The 23,589-nt window shown below is 35.7% G+C and overlaps 3 protein-coding genes across 3 annotated transcripts; all 3 read left to right on the forward strand.

The window, feature by feature from the left end:
• The first annotated feature begins 222 nt into the window (after positions 1–222).
• LOC126624166 (uncharacterized) lies at positions 223–2,234 on the forward strand. Its single transcript, XM_050293205.1, has 2 exons — positions 223–1,363; positions 1,446–2,234. Exons 1-2 carry the CDS (start codon positions 1,334–1,336, stop codon positions 1,947–1,949), a joined length of 534 nt encoding a protein of 177 aa, XP_050149162.1. The 5' UTR covers positions 223–1,333; the 3' UTR covers positions 1,950–2,234.
• A 2,322-nt stretch (positions 2,235–4,556) lies between these two features.
• Positions 4,557–5,943, forward strand: LOC126622946 (uncharacterized). The gene is made up of 2 exons (XM_050291614.1): positions 4,557–5,400; positions 5,586–5,943. Exons 1-2 carry the CDS (start codon positions 4,557–4,559, stop codon positions 5,624–5,626), a joined length of 885 nt encoding a protein of 294 aa, XP_050147571.1. The 3' UTR covers positions 5,627–5,943.
• Positions 5,944–21,579: 15,636 nt separating this feature from the next.
• LOC126624160 (polyphenol oxidase latent form, chloroplastic-like) lies at positions 21,580–23,589 on the forward strand. Its single transcript, XM_050293199.1, has one exon. It carries the CDS (start codon positions 21,630–21,632, stop codon positions 23,391–23,393), a length of 1,764 nt encoding a protein of 587 aa, XP_050149156.1. The 5' UTR covers positions 21,580–21,629; the 3' UTR covers positions 23,394–23,589.

Here is a 23,589-nt window from a genome sequence, read left to right on the forward strand (position 1 = left end):
TATAAAACTAGTACACTACGTTGCTATTATTGTTGACTAGCAGAGAGCACACATTTTGTGAATGTGAACAATTTCTCTTAATAAGTGTATATTTTATTAATATTACATAATTACTGATTTGTCCTCTTTATGTAAATATTATGTATCAAAAGAGAGGGTAAAATTGAAAAAATAAGTATAAAAAGAGGGTAAAATAGGAAAAATAGGGATATGGTTGTCATTTTGTCAAAGGGTACAAAATTACTATTGTATTAGCTAGTGACCACCAAGATTATGAGAGTGGATCCCAAGGATCTTCCAATCACATCCATTCATCTTGCATCGTGGGATCAATTTTCGTCAGGTACTGTTCATATTCAATTTTAAATAAAAAAATTTACAATAATTTCTGACCGCACAATATATGATGAACGAATATGATTTGAGAATTTTCAAGATCTTTACAAAGAGAATCCGACAAGGATCCTTTCTCTTTTTTTCCCCCCAAAATTCATTCCAACCCATGACCTAAAATTAACCTAAAACCTAAAACTGATATGCGGGTCAAATACCGGCCCAATTTTAGACCACGAAACAAAATGGGCCCCACCAACTGAGATTGAAACCGGGGCTATGAAACCCACTGCCCAAATCGAACTCGCCTACGCGCTGAACGCGCTAGGCATTTGTTGTGGGGTGACAAACCCACGTGGGGTTGTTCCTCCGGGTGTCAGACCAATAAGTAGCCCAACGACTACTTTTCTTCATCCAATAGCCCAATTTAAATGGGTCGTTGGTTAATCCAATGGTCCAGGTTCAAATTATTTTTTTTTAGTTTTATATTGATATATTTGTTGAATCCAACGACTTAGATCGAATATAATCAAATCTAACAGTAAAAAAAAGATCTAATGGTCCAAATTTAAATCCAATGGCTAAAATAATTTAAAAAAAATTATTTAACTTAAAATTCAACCAAAAACTTTATAAATACTTATGTATTTGTTTAAACATCCACACAAAACTCACTTTTCTCCTACAATTCTTCCAATTTTTCTTTCTACCATTTCTTCTCATTTCCAAATTTTTCAAGATGGCAAAAGAGTATGTTAGAGGTCATAATTGGACCTTTGACGAAGATATTGCTTTATGTTTGGCATGAATTTCTGTTAGCGAAAATGGTGTCGTCGGCACGAATCAAAATAGAAACGTTTTGTGGGGTAAAAACGTTGATAAGTTCCATGAAAACTCCAATGCCGGTCGAAGGGAAGTTGGTGGTGTTTATGATTGGTGGAAGATTATCAACAAAGCATGCACTTTGTGGAAGGGAAGCTTGGAGAGAGCCACGGTTGACATGCCTAGTGGAATGGGTGCCTCAGAAATTGTGAGTTTCTTTGTTGATATTTTAGTTGTCATGTACATAATAGTATTTAGCAACTAATTGTTTTTATGTATTTGTTGCATAGGGTGACAAAGCAATGGCAATTTACAAGACAAGAACTACACCAAAAAATCAAGCTTTTAAGTTGCATCATGCTTGGAACATCCTTAAGGATTGTCCGAGGTGGCGAACCGATGCGAACCAACAATGTGGAAGATTATTTCATAGTGAAGCCCCACCCCCAAATGATGTCAATGAAGGTGTGAATTTTGCCAACAATGAAGGTGTCGAACAAATGACCCTAACTTCTTCTTTTGTAAGGCCACCGGGTAGAGATAAGCAAAAAGAAGCAAAGAGAAAAGGGAAGTCCCAAGATGCAATATGTGCACAATTTGCTAGCGAAATTGCAAGAATGAACAAAAATTATATCTCTCGGCAAGAAGAATCAGCCCAAATGTGTTTGGCCATGAAGGAAGAAGGGGATAGGGAGCAAGAAAGGTTCGAAATTAATTTGATGATGGAGGACCTCGACAAACACACTCCAGAGAGGAAGAAATACTTACATGGTAAGCAAAAGGACATTTTATGAAGGAATGACACAAGGAGTATATTTCAAGATGATGATTTCATCTCAAGACTATCACCCAAGTCCATCACCAAGTCAAAATGGTGGATATCATTATTAAGTATATGTAGTTTATGAGTTTTCGATTGTGTTAAGTTTATGTGGTTTATTAATTGTTTTTTTTTTTTGAAGTTTATGTGGTTTATTAATGGTCGTTTGTATTAAGTTTATGTGGTTCATCATGATTTTCATGTATTGATTTAGTGATTTTTCAAAATTTATTGGAATTTAAATATTTTTAGGTTAAAATGTTCATAAAATTAATTTAGGATGGTCTACATAATTTTTTTTAAAATAGTTAATTTAAAAAAAAATTAGCCTGAATTCATTCTTTGATAATCTCGGGCTAAAATTTTAGGCCAAAATGGTTGGAGCAGAAAAGCTGTTTTTTGGCTAAAACCTAAATTTTCTAGGCTAAATATTTTTAGGTTTTAGGTCAGGGTTAGAGATGATCTTAGCTTCTATGTTGTTGGCGTCTAGTGTAGAATAATTAAAAATGTGAATCTAAAAAAAACTTTTTTTCGAAGTCTTAACCTCAATCTTCTATTCTTAAAAGTTTAAGATCACTATAATTAGTCTAGAAAAATTCTAAGGAGATTCTCTTAAAAGTAGAACTCTTTATGTCTGTCACTTTATGTTTTTTGCACAGTGTTTTAGAGTGTTCTTACAAGAATTGACGTTAAACAATAAGCAAAGTCGCGAAGAGTCCTACTTTTAAAAAAGTCACTTAGCATTTCTCTCTGTCACTTTATGTTTTTTGCACAGTGTTTTAAAATGTTCTTACAAGAATTGATGTTAAACAATAAGCAAAATCGCTGAAAGTCCCACTTTTAAAAAAATCACTTAGAATTTCCCTTTATACAAACATGACTACATGAGTTAATTAATAATTAATTTAATTTCATGTTTTTCTTAACTAATAATTATTTAACCCAAACATATGATTCTAGGGAGTTTTAACAAAACACTCCCAGTACTGTTCATTTTTAATGAAAAACCACATTTTTACCTTTAACTGGCACTATTCACTATACCTTTAAAAATGACTTTTCGTTAAAAGAGAAGTTTTTTGGATTTTTCGTTAGTTTTCCTATGATTCTATCCCTTGAAAAAAAAATCATATTTTATTTGATGAATGAGCAAATGTATAGTCAATAGTGTGTTCTGATGTGACCAGTACGTTATATTCATACAATATGCAATATATAGTCAACATTGAATAGCTATATCGCTTGTCCTTGCTTGGTAAATCAAGGATAAATGATCGAAACCAGATCCCCTCTAGAGCATGAGGACCGGAGCCTGCTGAGCAACCCATCCGGATTCTTGAAATTTGATCTAATAGTTACAACTTGCAATTATTATAATTTTTAGAGGAACCCTCTACTTGTAGCTGTTGAATCAAATTTCAAAGACCCGAATCCGAATAGGTTGCTCAGCATGCTCCGGTCCCCATGCTCAGGAGGGGGTCCGGTTCCTAAATGATCATAGGTTTTTTCAGCTTATACCTATAAACCGTGTCTGATAATTACATAAAGCTACGAAGGGCATTTGTGGAGAAATTTTTAATTGTAACAAGAACACAAGTGGTACACCACGTATTTTAATTGAAGTCTTTGTTAGACGAAGTCAACCGTTGGTGGTAACCAACACTTCTTGAAGAGTCGTGCTGTGCTTAGGAGTCTTATCTCCTTGTTTATAGGACTTCCTTTTTAAATTATTCTTCTAACTGAAACTGGTTGTAATCTTTGTAGATTTAGCCCCAGTTTGGGGTTGAGGTGATTTTAAAAAAAGCTCCTATGAAAAAAAGCTGGGAGTGTTTTTGGTGTTTGGTAAACTTAAAAAAAAGGGCTTATTTTGGAAGCTGCTGTGAGAATAAGCTGAAATCAAAGGAAAAAGCTGAAGCTGCAATTTGTAGCTTTGGAAAACTGGTTTTTTTTCAAAGCACATATAACTACAGTGCTCCTTTAATGAAAAGCTCCACTATCAGACTGTTTTTTTTTCCAAAAGCACTTTTACAAAAAAGCTTACCAAACATTCTGCTGATTTATTTCACAGCCGCTTATTCTCACAGCAGCTTTTTTTCAAAGCACAGCAATACCAAACCAGTATCTTTTGAATTTTGAACTTTTGTGTAAGTAGGGTTAATTCAAACCCTGATCGTAATCTGTAAGTGGTTATAAGTACATGCATCCCACACATTCAAGGATATGCAATTGAAGTGAAATCTCTGTGTTATTAAGTTTTACATGGTATTGAGCCTTACTGTTTAACGACAACGATCCATATTTGTTTTTCCTCGCTTCCAATGGCTGAAAACAATGGTGCTTCTTCTCAACCATTCAATCCCGTTTCCCCAAACAATCCCACCTATCCCTTTTCCTCCATGACGTGGTAAACATTAAGCTAGACAAGACCAACTACCCACTGTGGTTGGCCCAAATCTTTCTTATTCTCAAGAGTCGAGATTTAATGGGGTATGTTGATGGCACTCTGGTGTGTCCCTCGAAGCACATGCCTGGTGTGGCAACTGTTAATCCTGCCTATACCTTCTGGATGCAGCAGGATTAAATGATCATAAGTTGGATCAATGGCTCACTTACTGCATCAGTTTTGTCTGTTGTGGCTAGCAAGCGAAGTGCTAGAGCAACCTGGGAAGCGCTCGAGCAGCGGTATGCTTCTTTTTCACAAAATAGGATTTTATTTTTCAGGAATGAATTGTTGCAGACAAAGAATAGTGATCTTTTGGTAGCCGACTATTTGGATCGCATGAATGTGATTGTTGACAACCTTGCCCTAGCTGGGCAACCTGTGAGTGACGATGAATTAGTACAGATTGTGTTGAACAATCTTGGACCAGCTTTCGAGATGACAGTCAGTGTTGCTCAAGCTTATGATACACCTATCACGTATCTGACTCTTGAGGTGTTATTGTTAACCATTGAAAGAAGAATGTTGGAGCATGCTGCTCCTATGGTGGAACAAGCTTCTGTTACGGCCTTTGTTGCTGCAAGAAGACGAGGTGAAGGTCGTGGTGTTGGGCGCAGTGCTTCTCCTTTCAATCGTGGTGGAACGTCGAATCAACGAGGATTCAACCCTCGTAATAACAACAATCAACGCTATGCTTCTGGAAATGGGGAACGATGTGCTTCTACTGGTGAGCATATTATCTGCCAGATATGTGGCAAACCTGGTCATCCAGCTCTGGATTGCTATCAACGAATAAACGCTGCTTTTGAAGGCCGCATTCTTACCAAGCGTCTCTCTGCCATGGTATCGTTTCCTACTACTCTCAATAAACAAAAAAATGGCAATTGGTTACTGGACATAGGAGCCAATGCGCACATCACTCCGAATCTGCAAAACCTGGTAAACCCGAAGAAGTATAATGGTAATGATAGTGTTGGTGGTGCAGGTAAAGACTCTGGTATTTTGATTGCACATTATGGTTCTAATAAAATTAATATTGATGCTTGCTCATTTAATTTACAAGACATCCTACACTGCCCTAAAGCCTCAACTAGCATCATTTCTGCCCACAAGTTTACATTAGACAATGACTACTATTTATTAATCTTCCCACATTTTTTCCTTGTAAAGGACCTCAAGACCCGGATGACGCTTTTTCAAGGGAGATATGAGAACGGCTTATACCCGTTTTCAGGTGGCGGTTGACAACTTCCAAATCAAGTTAAAGTCTTTGTAGGGGTTCGAGTTTCTGTTCAAAAATTGCATGTCTTGGTCATCCTGCCAGTTCAACAATAAAGTTTTTAATTGCAAATAAATTGGTTCCAGTTCATGGTACCTCCAATGTCACCTTTTGTCAGTCTTGTCCATTAGGAAAGAGCACCAAGTTGCCTTTCAAAGTGTCAGTGTCTGTTTCCAATTGTCTTTTGCAGCTTCTACATTCTGATGTTTGGTGTTCTCCAATTATTTCCAATGAAGGTTTTCGTTATTATGTCCTGCTTGTTGATGATTACTCAAGATATTCTTGGATTTTTCCCATGAAAAATAAATCTCAAGTCTTTGAAATATTTATCTAGTTTAAGGCCAAAGTTGAAAATATGTTCAATTTAAAAATTAAAGCCATTCAATGTGATGAAGGTGGTGAATACAAAAGAATTGCCTTTCAAAAGTTTTTAGCACTTCATGGGATTTCTCAAAGATTTTCGTGCCCTAAACATCCAGAACAAAATGGACTTGTGGAGCGTAAAAACCGACACATTGTTGAAACTAGTATTGTGATGCTTTCTCAGTCATACATACCTACTAAGTTTTGGTTTGATGCTTGTTGTACGACAACATATTTGATAAATAGGTTACCAACCTGTTTGTTGTCTAACAAATCACCTTATGAGAAGTTATTTCATAAACCACCAAACTATGATATCCTAAAAATTTTTGGTTGTCAATGTTTTCCGTGGTTGATGCCTTATACACAAAATAAACTTCAACAAAAATGCAAATCATGTGTTTTCTTACGTTATTCATTGACTTATCAAGGCTATAAATGTATGAATTTGTCCACGAAACGAGTTTATTTGTCTCGCCATGTCCTGTTCAATAAGGACTTTTATCCTTTTCAAGGACTCACATCTTTTTCTGAAAGCGTTCAAACACATGGTACTTCTTCTTAACCAGATCTCTTATTTAATTTTCCTTTACACACATCTCCTTCTTTGACCACGATACCTACTCCCATACAAACACTCACTATCCTTCCACCATAAATTTCAACCACATCTGCCATCCCACATCGAATAGTGACCCAACCTAATCCTACATCTTCACCTAGTCAAACTGACACCCCACATGTAACCCAACCTAATTCTTCACCTTCACCTATTCAAACCAACAACACCCATATGACCTCACCTCATCCTACTCCTTCACCAATTCAACCTGACAACACCCATGTGACTTTACAGCCTAGTATTGTACGTTCATCTCCAGTGTTGAATGAGCAAGCTACAGTAATTCAAGACCTCATGCCAATGCCTTACGTGGCTCCTATTGAACCACCACACTCTATGACCACACATTCCAAGTCCGGAATACACAAACCAAACCCTAAGTATGCTATGCATGTGGCTATTAATGATGTTCCTGTTGAGCCTACTTGTTTTACTCAGGCAGTTAAATATCCAGAATGGAGACATGCTATGATCCAAGAGTTTAATGCCTTGAAGTATTGTGGAACATGGAGCTTGGTTCCATACCGGCCAAACATGAATCTTTTGCCCAACAAGTGGGTGTTCAAAATAAGGAGGAATGTCGATGGTACCATTGAAAGACATAAAGCACATTTGGTTGCAAATGGTTTCCATCAACAACCTGGTGTGGAATACACCGAGACCTTCAGTCCTGTTCTTAAACACAGTACCATAAGACTTGTTCTAAGTTTTGCAGTATCGAAAAATTAGCATGTTCGACAGCTTGATGTGCAGAATGCATTTCTGCATGGATATTTAAGTGAAGAAGTATACATGAGACAGCCTGCAGGGTTTGTTGACAAGCAGTTTCCTCACTATGTTTGCAAACTGCAACGTTCCATTTACGAGTTAAAGCAAGCTCCTAGGGCTTGGTTTCAACATTTTTCAGAATTTTTGCTTCAACTTGGCTTTCAAGAATTAACATGTGATTACAGTCTCTTTGTATTTAATCAGAAAGGTGTGTATCTCATCTTATTAATCTATGTCGATGATATTCTACTGACTGGGAATAGTATTACCAAGCTACGAACCTTGTTTTCCATGAAAGATTTAGGACCATTCCACTATTTTTTGGGTGTTGAAGTGAAGTATTTTGGGAATTGCATGCATCTCAGTCAATCCAAGTATGCTTTGGATCTTCTCACACGCATAAAGTTCATTGAAGCTAAAGCCTATATCAACTCCAGTTTCCTGTGGCCATAAGCTAAATGCGTATGATGGTGAGGCATATGAAAATCCAACACACTATCGTAGTGTTATTGGAGCATTGTAGTACATTACTATTACTCATCCTGATTTATCCAACTCGGTTAATCAAGTATGCCAGTTTATGCATGCACCCAAACTTGCTCACTAGAAGGCTATCAAACGTATTATTCGTTACTTGAAAGCCACACATACTCATGGACTTCTCTACAAACCTGGAAATGCTAGGCTGTTTGCGTTTTCTGATGCTGATTATGCTGGTAATCCAGATACCAGACATTCCACAGGTGGCTACTATTACTCATCCTGATTTATCCAACTCGGTTAATCAAGTATGCCAGTTTATGCATGCACCCAAACTTGCTCACTAGAAGGCTATCAAACGTATTATTCGTTACTTGAAAGCCACACATACTCATGGACTTCTCTACAAACCTGGAAATGCTAGGCTGTTTGCGTTTTCTGATGCTGATTATGCTGGTAATCCAGATACCAGACATTCCACAGGTGGCTACTGCATTTATTTGGGTCCCAATCTTGTTTCCTGGAGTTCAAAGAAACAGAAGATAGTGTCTAGGTCTATTGCAGAGGCTGAGTACAGACAGTTGACTTATACTGCAGCTGAGTTATCGTGGCTTCGATCTTTTTTTAAGGATATACATTTGCATCTTTGTCAACCAACGATTTGGTGTGACAATGTTTCTTCCATTGCACTTGCCTCCAATCCTGTTTTCCATTCGCGCACAAGACATCTTGAGGTTGATTATCATTATGTTCGGGAAAAGGTTGTTCGTGCTGAATTAATAGTCAATTACATTTGTTCTTAAGATCAGCTAGCTGATCTGTTTACCAAAGGACTGTCATCGTCACGCTTCAAGTTACTGGTATCCAAGCTTCCTGTTCTTCCACCCCCAGTCAGCTTGCGGGGGGCTGTTTAGGCCTGGCAATTCCTGACACGACACGACACGAAATTAACAGGTGTTTGGGTTGACACGATAACGAAACGGGTCGTTATCGGGTAACCCGATAAGCACATGTTAAGATAACGGGTTGGTTCGGGTATACACGTGGGTAACACGATACACGATAAGCAGAATATTAATTTAATAATTTTATAACCCTAAAAAAATACTATAATAATTATATATATTAATTTAACAATTTTATACCCTATAAACTATAATAATTATATATATATTAAATTAACTATAATAATTATAATAATTATATATACTATAATAATTATACCCCCAAAATATTAACTATAATAGTTATATTTATATATATATATATATATATATTAAATTTTAAATTAAATTTTATACCCCTAAAAACTATAATAATTATACATACAAAATAAATAGATTTAAATCTACTTAATAAATAAATAAAATATATATACACACACACACACCATTGAACTTCATGGGATACGAATTATAAGAAACTAATTTCAACGATCAAACCGTCAAACTTGTTTGTATATGCTTCGAGATCGCATCAGCAAAAAATTACAAAAAAAAAACATTCACATATCAAGTAACGGGACAAAACCTTTCGATGGTTATAAATGAAAAATCACGATTTAACGGTTATTTTAACTCCGATTTTGATGATTTTTTACAGCTACACTCCTTTACCCTATGTGAATACAATGAATGAATTCGATCTTCAATTTAAAATATTTACACTAGGGGATACCATAAAATCTTATGTTATACTTGATGAAAGTATGAATAAACTCTTAAGTGTTAGTGAATCTATTGTTTTGATGGGATACGCATTCTACGAAACTAATTTCAACGATCCAACCGTCAAACATGTTTGTATATACTTCGAGATCGCATACACCAAAAATTGCAAAAAACAAACATTCAGAGATCAAGTAACGAGACAAAACCTTTCAACGGTTATAAACGAAAAATCACGATTTAACGGTTATTTTAACTCCAATTTTGATAATTTTTTACAGCTACACTCCTTGACCCTGTATGAATACAATGAATGAATTCAATCTTCAATTTAAAATATTTACACTAGTGGATACCACAAATCTTATGTTATACTTAATGAAAATATGAATAAACTCTCAAGTGTTAGTGAATTTATTGTTTTGATGAGATACGCATTTTGTGAAACTAGTTTCAACGATCCAACCGTCAAACTTGTTTGTATATGCTTCGAGATCGTATACGCCAAAAATTGAAAAAAACAAACATTCAGAGATCAAGTAACGAGACAAAACTTTTCGACGGTTATAAACGAAAAATCACGATTTAACGGTTATTTTAACTCCGATTTTGATGATTTTTTACATCTACACTCCTTGACCCTATATGAATACAATGAATGAATTCGATCTTCAATTTAAAATATTTACACTAGGGGATACCACAAAATCTTATGTTATACTTGATGAAAGTATGAATAAACTCTTAAGTGTTAGTGAATCTATTGTTTTGATGAGATACGCATTCTACGAAACTAGTTTCAATGATCCAACCGTCAAACATGTTTGTATATACTTTGAGATCGCATACGCCAAAAATTGAAAAAAACAAACATTCAGAGATCAAGTAACAGGACAAAACTTTTCGACGGTTATAAACGAAAAATCATGATTTAACGATTATTTTAACTCCGATTTTGATAATTTTTTACAGCTACACTCCTTGACCCTATATGAATACAATGAATGAATTCGATCTTCAATTTAAAATATTTACACTAGTGGATACCACAAAATCTTATGTTATGCTTAATGAAAATATTAATAAACTCTCAAGTGTTAGTGAATATATTGTTTTGATGAGATACGCATTTTGTGAAACTAGTTTCAACGATCCAACCGTCAAACTTGTTTGTATATGCTTCGAGATCGCATATGCCAAAAATTGTAAAAAACAAACATTCAGAGATCAAGTAACGGGACAAAACGTTTCGACGGTTATAAATGAAAAATCACGATTTAACGGTTATTTTAACTCCGATTTTGATAATTTTTTACAGCTACACTCCTTGGCCCTATATAAATACAATGAATGAATTCGATCTTCAATTTAAAATATTTACACTAGTGGATACCACAAAATCTTACTTGATGAAGTATGAATAAAATCTTTAAGTGTTAGTGAATCTATTGTTTTGATAGGATACACATTCTACGAAACTAGTTTCAACGATCCAACCGTCAAACATGTTTGCATATACTTCGAGATTTCATATGCCAAAAATTGAAAAAAACAAACATTCAGAGATCAAGTAACGAGACAAAACATTTCGACGGTTATAAACGAAAAATCACGATTTAACGGTTATTTTAACTCCGATTTTGATGATTTTTTACAGCTACACTCCTTGACCCTATATGAATACAATGAATGAATTTGATCTTCAATTTAAAATATTTACACTAGTGGATACCACAAAATCTTATGTTATACTTAATGAAAGTAAGAATAAACTCTTAAGTGTTAGTGAATCTATTGTTTTGATGAGATACGCATTCTATGAAACTAGTTTCAACGATCTAATCGTCATACTTGTTTGTATATGCTTCGAGATCGCATACGCCAAAAATTGCAAAAAACAAACATTTAAAGATTAAGTAAAGGGATAAAACTTTTCGACGGTTATAAACGAAAAATCACAATTTAACGGTTATTTTAACTCCGATTTTGATGATTTTTTACAACTACACTCCTTGACCCTATATGAATACAATGAATGAATTCGATCTTCAATTTAAAATATTTACACTAGTGGATACCATAAAATCTTATATTATACTTAATGAAAGTACGAATAAACACTCTAATGGGTCACTTTCATTAAGCTTTTAGTTCCATTGGCAAGGTTTAAACTTTTGAGAAAGATTTCACAACCTTGAAAACAAAAACGCTTTCATTTTGCATATCCTTGCACATTTAATATTTGTAATATATTAGTAGTGTATGAATGTATTTTTTATGAGGCTCTTATTTTTTAGTGTAGATGTAATACTTAAACGACAAATGTGTTTTAATGTTTTGAAGTAATATTTATGTAACAATGTGTGGCATGTGCAAATTTAAGAAAAAAAAATATTTTTCTTAACGGGTCATAACGGGTCGGGTCATTTTACCCGTTGGGTAAAGTGACCTGACCTGTTAAGGACCCGTTAAGATAACAGGTGTGACACGACACAACCCGTTAAGATAACAGATGTTACACAAAAACGACACGAACACGACTGACACGACTCGTTTGCCAGGCCTAGGGCTGTTAGACAAAGTCAACCGTTGGTGGTAACCAATACTTCTTGAAGAGTCGTGTTGTGCTTAGAGTCTTATCTCCTTGTTTATAGGACTTCCTTTTGAATTATTCTTCTAACTGAAATTGGTTGTAATCTTTGTAGATTCAGTTTGTATCTTTTGAATTTTGAACTTCCGTGTAAATAGGGTTAAGTCAAACCCTGATTGTAATTTGTAAGTGGTTATAAATGCATGCATCCCACACATTCAAGGATATGCAACTGAAGTGAAATCTTTGTGTTCTTAAGTTTTACAGTCTTGAGAAATTTTTTTTTAAGTTATTAAAAATTTTAGCATACATATCCCATCATTTGTATAATAACACGTGATATACTATCTCATATATTGATTACACTAAAAAATCTCTCGGCATTTGTGGCAATGACAACCATGGGCTATCGCCATTTACTGTAAGGAGTCCTTCGAGGTGTCGGGCTCCAACCCATTAAACAGGGAACACACACTTTCATGATTCCATCTTTTCATGGATACTGGTAAAAGCTTTTGTAAATTGTGACCATGAATATGCATGCAGTTTCTCAAACTATCCACGTAGAGATGGGATTTCATAACCTACAGTTGCGGGTTTACTATTCATTATCTTCCACACATATGTTTGATTGGGCAAAAACTTCGGAAAAAGATCATCGACGGATTCTTTTTTCTGGAGATTTTAAGGATTCTGTGATCAAGATCCATTGTAAATCTTGTAGTAAAAAATTATTTTACAATTAAAAATTAAATGTAAACAGTACTTAACAAAAAATAATCACACGATATATAATTAAATGATCGTGATCATAAAATCCCTAGAATCTTAGAAAAAATAAAAATATAATGCGAGAGAATCCTACTTCAGAAAGATCCTTTTCCAAAAGCTTCCTTCTCTTGGACAAGACTGAGGCCAAGGTCAAATGTTATTGATTGAGATGCGAAAAGATAACCTCCATTTTTCCAAAAAAATTTAAAGGTAATTTTGATTACTTAATTAAAGGTGAAAAGGCAAAAGGAGCTAATTGTACGAGGACATGTGTGGATTGTATATCAATCAACAAACAACATTTCATTTTACTTTTTTTACAATCGAAATTTGTCATCAGTCGATGAGATTCTTGCTTCCATGGAAGCAACGAAGAAGAAAGAGGAAAAACTCTCCAATTTTATTATAGTTTTTAGATAACTAGTAATACCCTATGTGCTTTTGGAATATTGTTATTGTATATTACTCTTTGAGCAGAAAGAGTTTCATTTAGCATTTTTTTCATGTGTCCGTTTTATGTGCGGTAGTTTTGATGTTTGCGCTTTTGGATCCGATCAATCTTATAAATTTATAACAAAAATTAAATTGCAGTGTTTGTATGACACTTAAATTAGGTCTTCTTAGGTTTCACTAGGAGAGAGTTTGCACGATGTTCGTGTACGGCGATTGGTGTCAAGTTACCTTGATCTTGTGTTTGTAGTTCTACGGGCATAGGTAAGTGGTTGTTTGGTCCAACTAATCCACTTTGTTGGATACATTTTCAGCTGATGGTTCAGGCTGGTTTCACAGCATGTGGAAGTCATGGTTGCATGCTTTGTCATAGGGTTGACGCTCACTACACAGCAATGGTTGAATACTAACAAGTTTGTGGGCGGAAGATCCCCCTGATTTGCTTAGGGATATTTTGTAATTTGCTTATGTATTGACATTTGAGGTGCGTCCTTTCGTCGTGCAGGACACTCTTTTTTCTTTGACCGAGTTGAAAGCTTCGGCAAAGTTTTATTGAGGCCCACTGTGCACACTATCCTCAGTTTGTTCTCAAACTGTACTTGTTCTATGTTGTTTGAAATGAATATCGAATATCTTCTTTCTGTCAACAAAAAAAAAAAAGAAAAATTAGTTTGGACTCTTGTGTTAGAACTAATGTTTTTAACATGGTGTATAAACTTAAATATCCCATATATTTTTTTCATCTACTGTATAAAAAACGAAAAATACATATGTTAATCACTTATACAATACAACCAAATGAGAATAAGAAAATTTCATAATTTGAACAAATTATGGGAGAGTCCATATGCGCATGATTTCTGACTTAGTAATGTAGGGCATAGTTGGCCGGCAGCAAAAATTTAATAGCTTAGCATAAGCAAAAATTATAATAAAAGGATAACTGGAATCGCTCCAGGGGTCTCTCACCCGTCATTGACCTTTCACCAAGAATTTTGGCATCTATCCCATCTCAGGGCTAGAATTTTAATCTCTGGAAGGCATAGCTTTTGTATTAAACTCTTCATTATTTGTTAATCTGAATTACAAGCGAATTTTATAAAGCCTAAAACCTAATGACCGCATGAAGGTAAACTTATTATAGTAAAGAAATCATAATCCAAAATAGAATGGGACACTATATCTAATCCTATTCAAACTGGAAAGAATTATAGAGCTCGTTGAAAGTACTTTTAAAATGACTGAAAGTGCTTTTGATGAAAATGATTTTGGAACCAATGCTTAGTAAAAATGCAAGTAAATTCTGAAGAAAAAAAAACATTTAAATTGTTTTATGAAATAAGCATATAATTGGTGGTTCTTATAGTAAGCACTTTAAGTGCTTTTGAAACCAAAAAATATTTTATTTAAAAGCGTTTTTAATCATTTTAAAAATATTTTAAAATCAACGTAACTAACCCCCTAGATATTAAACTACTAAGGACTAAAGATTAAAAAGGCTAAATACCCTTTAAATAAGGAAGTCACCACTCGTGTTCCACGTGGCTTAGCTATTACTAATTTACTATCACCAATAATTGATGAAAGATAATATCAAAATAGAGGCATAGAGTCAGCTAATCTTTTATTTTTTTGGTGAACAGAGTCAGCTAATCTGGAACCTCTCTTTTTCATGTAAAGTTCCTTATCGACGAAGAAAAATGTGCTATATATTATTTATTCGTGTGTTTCAAAAGTGAATAGTCTCTTTAGTAAGGTGGTGACCTTAAATAAACTTGAGGTGCAATTGTAAAATTAATTGGTAAATAATGAGTAGTTCAATTCTTTATAAGGAAAATTAATGAAAAGGGTTTTGAAAACTTTGAATTTTAAAGATAAGGACATAATAAAGGGTAAAATGAAAAGTACAAGGTTTGACTTTTTAGTGTAAAAATGTGGTTTTTCGTTAAAGTGAACAGTACCGCGGGTTTTTCATTAAAACTTCATTCTTTATAAGCTCTTGTATGATTTGATTTCTCATCGATGTGAGATTTTGTCTTTACATTCTCACACTCTTCTCGCACGTGATGAATTTTAAAACCTAACACGTAGACAATACAAATTTGGTGACGTGGAACAAGTGTGGTCATTGGACTTCAAATGTGGACTAATATGGAGAGTAGTCTAACTCTTCATAAGCTGTTGCATGATTTGGTTAATCACTGATGTGGGACTTTGTCCTCATATTCTCACACGCTCCCTTATGTGGTGAATATTCAGGCTTAACATATGAACATAAATTGAATGACATGGGGTAGGTGTGGCCATCAAACTTCATACATGGACCAACCTGCTTTAATACGATGAAAACAATTAAGGTTCCACCATAAAACTAATTGACAATATAAAAAGTAATCAAACTGTTTATAAGCTCTTGCATGATTTAGTCTCTCGCTACGTGAAACTTTTTCATCGTATCCTGACAAATCTTGCTCATAATTAATTTGATAGTTGCGGTTCTGACGAACGGTGGGTTTTAGTAGGGGTGGGTTCTTCGTTGCTCCTTCACAGGGCGCATCAGGTTCTGTTTCCATGTGCATAATAAGTTGCTGCCATGACAAACACTCAATCTTTTCAACTTCATACTCTTCAGAGCATCACCGAGAATGAGAACAAGATAAAGTTGTTATTTGGCAGGGTAGGCTAAAATTGGTCTCATGATATGTACATAGTATATTTTGTAAAAATGTGGAGTGTTGGTCCATATCGTAAGGTTAATAAACTTTGTTAATTTGTTACATAGTGCATAAAATCTCAATTTTCTTTAAAGTATCAAAGTCGGTTGAATCACATGTTTAATTCTTCTATCGCAGTATGAGAGTTAATTGAACTACATGTTTGTTTTGAATGTCACTGAACATGAGAGAGTCTGTGAGTATGTAAAGGGTTGATCCACATCAAAAAGTTAAGAAACTGTTGTGATTTTAGGTTGTCCTGGAAGATGCGTTTCACCATTTGATGTAGCTCGTATGGGAAGCCAAACTTTTTCTTCTTTTGCTAACTTTTTTTTTTTTTTTTTGTTGAAGAACAAGGAAATTCATTCCAGGCTAAGAAGCCAAGAAGCTACAGGAAAGCCTACAAAGAGGCAAACACCAAGAAAGACAGACCAGGACAAAAGCTGTGAAAGGGAATGCAACCTCAAGGGTCAAGACACTTGCACCAAGTGAAAGCATCACCCCAAACATCATCACAGCTAAATTAATACGGACACGGAAGATCATCATTGTTCAAAACATAAATCAACAAAAACAGGGCTGATCGACTCAAACAGATTCATTCATCTCTGAAAAATCAACCGACGCAAGCACATGCGCTGTCCCATTGGCCGAGACCAGGGACAGTTCTGGAAAACCACCCCCCTCCCCCCCCCCCTATTTTAGGGATTCTCCTTCTCTTAGAGCAACTCCACCCATGGAGCCCTGTCCCCTGGCAATCCACTATTCAATCCACCCTATTGAACAATAACTGCCTTAAATGAATAGTAATTACCATTAATGAACAGTAATTGTCATTTACATCTCCACCCTTGGAACCCTCCCCTGGCAATAAGCAATAAAAATAATAGTTTTTTATGTTTGTTTAAATAATAAAAAAATTACAAAAGCTATATATATATCTCTCTCTCTAACACAAAAAAAATAAAAAAATACAAAACCCTCGGGCCACAGGCCCGTCGACTCCCCACCCCCCCTTCGCTCGACCTCCCACCCTCACTCGGGCCCTTCCCCGCTGGATTTGCTCCCACCGGCCCGAGGGCCCTTTCTCCTCGCCTGACGCCCGAGCAACCAGCAAGGCTGGAGTTGCTCTTATTCAGGTTGACATCGGAGTCGGCATCCCTTAATGATGTTAACATCGGAGTGGTTGCCCTTCTCTTAATGATGTTCGGAGTGATGTTGACATCGGAGTGGTTGCCCTTCGCTGAATGATTTGACATCGGAGTGGTTGCCCTTGTCTTAATGATTGTTGACATCGGAGTGGTATGGAATCTTTGACTAAGAAAACCCCAGCAAACGTTGCCGGGTCCAACTCCACCAACCGACAGACAAATAAAAGTGATGGTGGGACTTGTGGATGAGAATAGTTTGTCACATACCAATTAATTGAGTGAGTAAGATAAATTACATTTAATTAATTAGTTATTTGCCACAATAACACAAAGTTTGTTGGCTGATTTTTAATTGATAATTACATGTAATTAATTAGTTGTTTGCCACCACCCGATAACACTCATACTCTCCCACTATTTCGATTGATAAAAGTAATTCGTGGATTGTTTTGTGGTCCCCGTGACAGTACCTAGTAATATATATCCTTCGGATAAGAATCTTTTTATTTATTTATTTTTTATGAGAAATCTTAAAATTCTTACATTGTGATCGTTCATTATACATCATACAATTAGTTTTCGTTAGATCTTATTTGTGTTTAATTTTAAACAAAATAATATATAATTGCACGATATACAATAAATAGTTAAGATGTGAGAATTTCTAAAATTCCCACACTTTGAATGCGATGGAATCCAAATCCATATCTTTCATCCACGTGAGAACCAGCTGGTCTGCATATGACTTGGACCAAATACTTAATTTACAGTTCCTAGCTAGTTATTATTTGGCAAATAATTTCTTTTCGTATGATTCTTCCTCATTTGACCTCAACCTCTTAAACTTGTAAATCTCCCACGAGTCCCGACATAGTTGTGCCCTACTTTTAAGCGCGGTTAAATTATTTTTCAACCCATTAGAATTCCAGGTCATGGCAATTATTTTAAGGAAAACTAATGAAAATGGCTTGAAAACTTTGAATTTTAATGATAAGGACAAAATAAAGGGTAAAGTGAATAGTACCAGGATTGACTTTTTAGTGTAAAAATGTGGTTTTTCGTTAAAATAAACAGTACCGGGAGCTTTTCGTTAAAGTTCCCATTATTTTATTGTTTGAATGTAGGAAAAGTTGAAATATGACAATCTGGTAAAGTAATATAAATATTATAGTTTTCCGAGATATGTGTGCATACAAAGTTACAACCACACATCACGTGTTTGATTATTTCAGTTTACTATATTATCGTAATTTGTTTTTAATTAATATAGTAAAAATTGAAATTACACAATAAAATTAATTGGGAATTTTAAGTCTAAAACTTGGACAACGAAGCACGCAACTATTCAGGTTCACACATGCCTAAAAATATCTTTAATATCAAGAAGAAAATTAAAATTTAACCATAAAATTAATTCATAATATAAAATGTAGCTGAACATTTTATATAGAAGCGCATACAATATTTTTTTCCCGTTAAGATTCACTCCTAGCATCATATTACTGTATGTATTTAGGATAGGTTAAACAAAAGTAAAAGGATACTCGATGGACTATGACCTTTTATATAAAATGCAGGGCATATATTTTATGCATAAGGTTCGAAAACTGTTGACCTTGTTAACAATGAAAGTCTCTTTTCCTTAATTGATGGATCTCGCAGATTGATACACTTTTGTTGTGTGATTATTAATGTATTAGCTGATCAATTGATGCATGTGGTCCTTCGTTACAATCAATGATGCTTGTTTAAAATAATATTATGCTGGCACAACTTTGTAATACTACTTGATTTATTATATTATTATTTTGATTTCACACGATGATTTGTTATCCAGAGCGTTAGAGGCAAGACATAGTACCTTAGAGTTTAGGATTGTTTAATTTAATTTCAATATGAGATGATAATAAATCACTCACCCACTAACATATGGTTTTAGGATGATAAATCCTAACAGCAGCAAAAGGAATGTAGACCGTCGACTTAATCCATATGTACCCCTCCATATGTACCCCTCTGCTTGCTATTTTGTTTGTTGTCTATTTCTCTCTCCCTTTTTTAGAAGGGAATTTTGCAGTTCCCGTGAAATGGTATTATCAATGGAGGCAGATTGTCTGCCGTGGTGTCATTCCATGCTCTTCTATTTATGCAATTACGATTAAGTCACGTTAATATTTTATATTTTTATTTTTTTTGTCTTATTATCTTTATTAAAAAATTAATATAAAATGTTGACGTGACTTAACCGTTACCGTAAAAAATAAGAGGGTATGAAAGGGCACCACAACTAGGAGGGTAGAGAATCTGCCTCCATTATCAATGGCGGATGCAAACTCTCTTCGAATTCCTAAAAAGTACACGCAATGTCAATTTTATTTTTAGGAAAATTAACGAAAAGTAAAAAAAACCTTCTCTTTTAACGAAAAGTCATTTTTAATGGTATAATGAATAGTGACAGTTAAAAGTAAAAATGTGATTTTTTGTTAAAAATAAATAGTATTAGAAGTGTTTTGTTAAAATTTTTTTTTTTTTCCAATATAAGTGAGACATTTTGTCGAGCACTTAACCAGCTGCCAATATACCTTTTGTGTACTTAACGTTCACCCCACTCTTCGTGTTATTTTAATTATATATTTAAGATCAATATTTTGATTCTTGCTGAGACCAATTTTTTAAGACCAAAACTTGAGGAGGCACGTGCCCACTTTGATCCTTGCCAAGATTTGACCCTGATCACTGGCAGGGCTGCTTCAGATCGATGGCCAAATAAAAAAAAGAAAATTAATGAAAAGTATTTGAAAACTTTGAGTTTTAATGATAAAGGTAAAATAAATGGTAAAGTGAATAGTACCAGAATTGACTTTTTAGTGTAAAAATATGGTTTTTCGTTAAAGTGAACAGTACCGGATGCTTTTCGTTAAAGTTCCCAATAAAAAAAAGAGGCAGATTCTCTGCCTTCTCATTTCTCGTGTCCTCTTGTGTTTTTTTGTTGATATGGTCACGGTTGAGCCACGTTAACATTTTATATTATTATTTATTTTTATCTTATTATATCTATAAAAAAATAATATAAAATGTTGACGTGATTTAACCGTGACCATACAAAACAGTAGGACACGAAAAATAAGAAAGCATAGAATCTGCCTTCAATAAAAAAACAAGTAGATAAGCCATCTGAAAAAATAATTGTACGTACATAAATAAATATATACATACACACACACAGCACACAGGTAACTCCAAATCCTTGATATATTTCGGATCAAAACTCACCAAACGTCCCACGAGCATACCTCACCAAACGTTACTCACCCCTAACATTAACCAAAGCAACGAAGGAAAAACAACAAGGTTAGGAGAGGAAGGATCACATCACTAATTACGCTCTTGTTAAGATGTAGGGTATACTTCTTAAAATAATAATACCGACATTTGAACCACATACAAGTGCAAGTTTCTTACCTCTTAAAGTGAGGATGATGCTTAGTCTCCTATTTTAAAGTAGGAGTGAAGCTCAGCCTTATTAATTATTGTTAGATTAATTTAAATTTTAAAATTCATATTTTAAATAAATTAAACTAAACTAATTTAATGGTAACTAAGAGTGAACATCACCCCATTTTAGAAATGAACAAAGTTGCACTCATGTTTTAATTAGCAGCCAACCTGGGGTCCACAACTCTTTAAACGTATGGTTTGTAGACGTGACACATAAACATCGTTTCTCCAGTACAAAATTGTCACCTTTCGCAAGAGATACGATCTATGTAATATCCAATTATTAACATGAAGTTCCAATATATTCATTTCGTAAATGTGATAAAGAAAATAAGAGGTAATATTTTTTTCCGAATCCGGACGTTGAATCCTTTTTATGAGGATTTTAAAGATCTGTGAATTATATTTGTTCATTGTACATCATACAATTATAAATTATTTTAAATACAAATAGTACCTGATAAAAACTGACCGCACGATATACGATGAACGAATATAATTTACGATCCAGAATTCTCAACAAAAGAATCCAGATAGGATCATGTAGGTTTTTTTCCTTAGTCAAAAAAAAATATAACATTATAATATTTAATTGTTAAACGTGTTTCTCCCACCCAATTATTCAAGCATCATATTTCTTGGAATTATCTCTCTCTCTCTCTCATATTTCTTGGAATTATCTCTCTCTCTCTCTCTCTCATTCATTTTTATGCGTACTCAATGAGTGGTAATGGAGTAGGTGCTCCAATATTAATTATGCATACACATTTTTAGTGTGCGGTCCCTCTTGTTTCCACTATAAAAACATCATACTCCCCTTTCCTTCTGAATTGCAGAGTGGAAAGGAAAACTAATTTAGCCATGGCTTCATCTCCATTACCATCAACTTCTACAGTGGCCGCCCTGCACTCCACCACCACAACCACCCCCTTCCGCTCTCCTTTATTCCCAAACAAGTACCAGACTCCATTGCAACGAAAACCCAAACAATGCCTTGCAGGCAGAGTGCACTGCAAAGCAACAAAAGGTGACAATGAAAACCTAGACCAGGGCCTAGCAAGACTCGACAGGAGGAACATGCTGATAGGTTTAGGTGCCGGGGGTCTCTACGGTGCAGCAGGAAACCCATTTGCTTTTGCAGCACCGGTATCCGCCCCAGATCTGACCACGTGTGGTCCTGCCGACAAGCCAGACGGGTCCACCATCGATTGTTGCCCACCCACCACGACAACCATCATCGACTTCAAACTCCCTGACCGAGGCCCACTCCGCACTAGGCTCGCTGCCCAGGACGTTGCAAAAAACCCTGCATACTTGGCCAAATACAAAAAGGCCATCGAGCTGATGCGGGCACTTCCAGACGACGACCCGCGCAGTTTCGCCCAACAGGCCAAAGTCCACTGCTCTTACTGCGATGGTGGATACCCACAAGTCGGATATTCAGATTTGGAGATCCAAGTTCACTATTGTTGGCTCTTCTTCCCGTTCCATCGTTGGTACCTCTACTTCTACGAGAAAATCATGGGGGAGCTCATTGGGGACCCAACCTTCGCCCTCCCCTTCTGGAACTGGGACGCACCAGCTGGAATGTACATTCCTGAGATTTTCACCGATACGTCGTCATCCCTCTACGACCAGTATAGAAATGCAGCGCATCAGCCCCCGAAGCTCCTAGACTTTAATTACAGCGGGACCGACGATGACGTCGACGACGCAACACAAATCAAAGAGAACTTGACAACAATGTACCAGCAGATGGTGTCAAAGGCCACTTCTCACAGACTCTTTTTCGGAGAGCCCTACAGCGCAGGGGACGACCCAAGTCCTGGTGCCGGAAACATTGAGAGCATTCCCCATAACAATATTCACTTTTGGACTGGCGACCCAACCCAGACAAACGGGGAGGACATGGGGGCTTTTTACTCTTCGGGGAGGGATCCGCTGTTTTACTCCCATCATTCCAACGTCGACCGCATGTGGTCTATATATAAAGATAAGTTAGGAGGTACGGACATAGAAAAGACCGACTGGCTGGACACGGAGTTCTTGTTTTACGATGAGAAAAAGAATCTCGTTCGCGTAAAGGTTTGTGACTCGCTCGACACAAAAAAACTCGGGTATGTGTACGATGAGAAAGTCCCGATCCCGTGGCTGAAGTCGAAGCCGACGGCTCGTAAGTCGACGAATAAGAGAAAGGCTGCAGTTTCATCTTCTGATCTTACTACAACGTTCCCTGCTACACTGTCGAATACAATCAGCGTCGAAGTGACGAGGCCGTCTGCGACAAAGCGAACAACTGCCCAGAAGAAGGCTCAGGACGAGGTGCTGGTGATTAAGGGGATTGAGTTTGCCGGGAATGAGACTGTGAAGTTCGATGTGTATGTGAACGATGACGCGGACTCACTGGCCGGGAAAGACAAGTCGGAGTTTGCTGGGAGTTTTGTTCACGTGCCGCATAAGCATAAGAAAAATATTAAGACAAACCTGCGGCTGAGCATTACAAGCTTGTTGGAGGAGTTGGATGCGGAGACAGACAGCAGTTTAGTGGTGACTTTGGTGCCGAAAGTTGGGAAGGGGCCAATCACCATTGGAGGGTTTAGCATTGAGCTCATTAATACTACCTAAGTATTATTTAATGTTATTGTTGTCCTTGTTGGGTTGGCTTAATTGTGTTTTTCTAGCCAAGTAATCTTGAATGTAATGTGCTCATCTACTACTTACGTGGCAAATGACGGTTGGTGTTCCTCGTGAATAAAAGCACTATTGTGTTTCGGTTTGTTTATTTATTGAATAAAGAATTGATGGTAGAGTTTAATCATAA

The sequence above is a fragment of the Malus sylvestris genome, chromosome 5 (genome assembly GCF_916048215.2).
Source record: "Malus sylvestris chromosome 5, drMalSylv7.2, whole genome shotgun sequence".
Taxonomy (NCBI): Eukaryota; Viridiplantae; Streptophyta; class Magnoliopsida; order Rosales; family Rosaceae; genus Malus; species Malus sylvestris.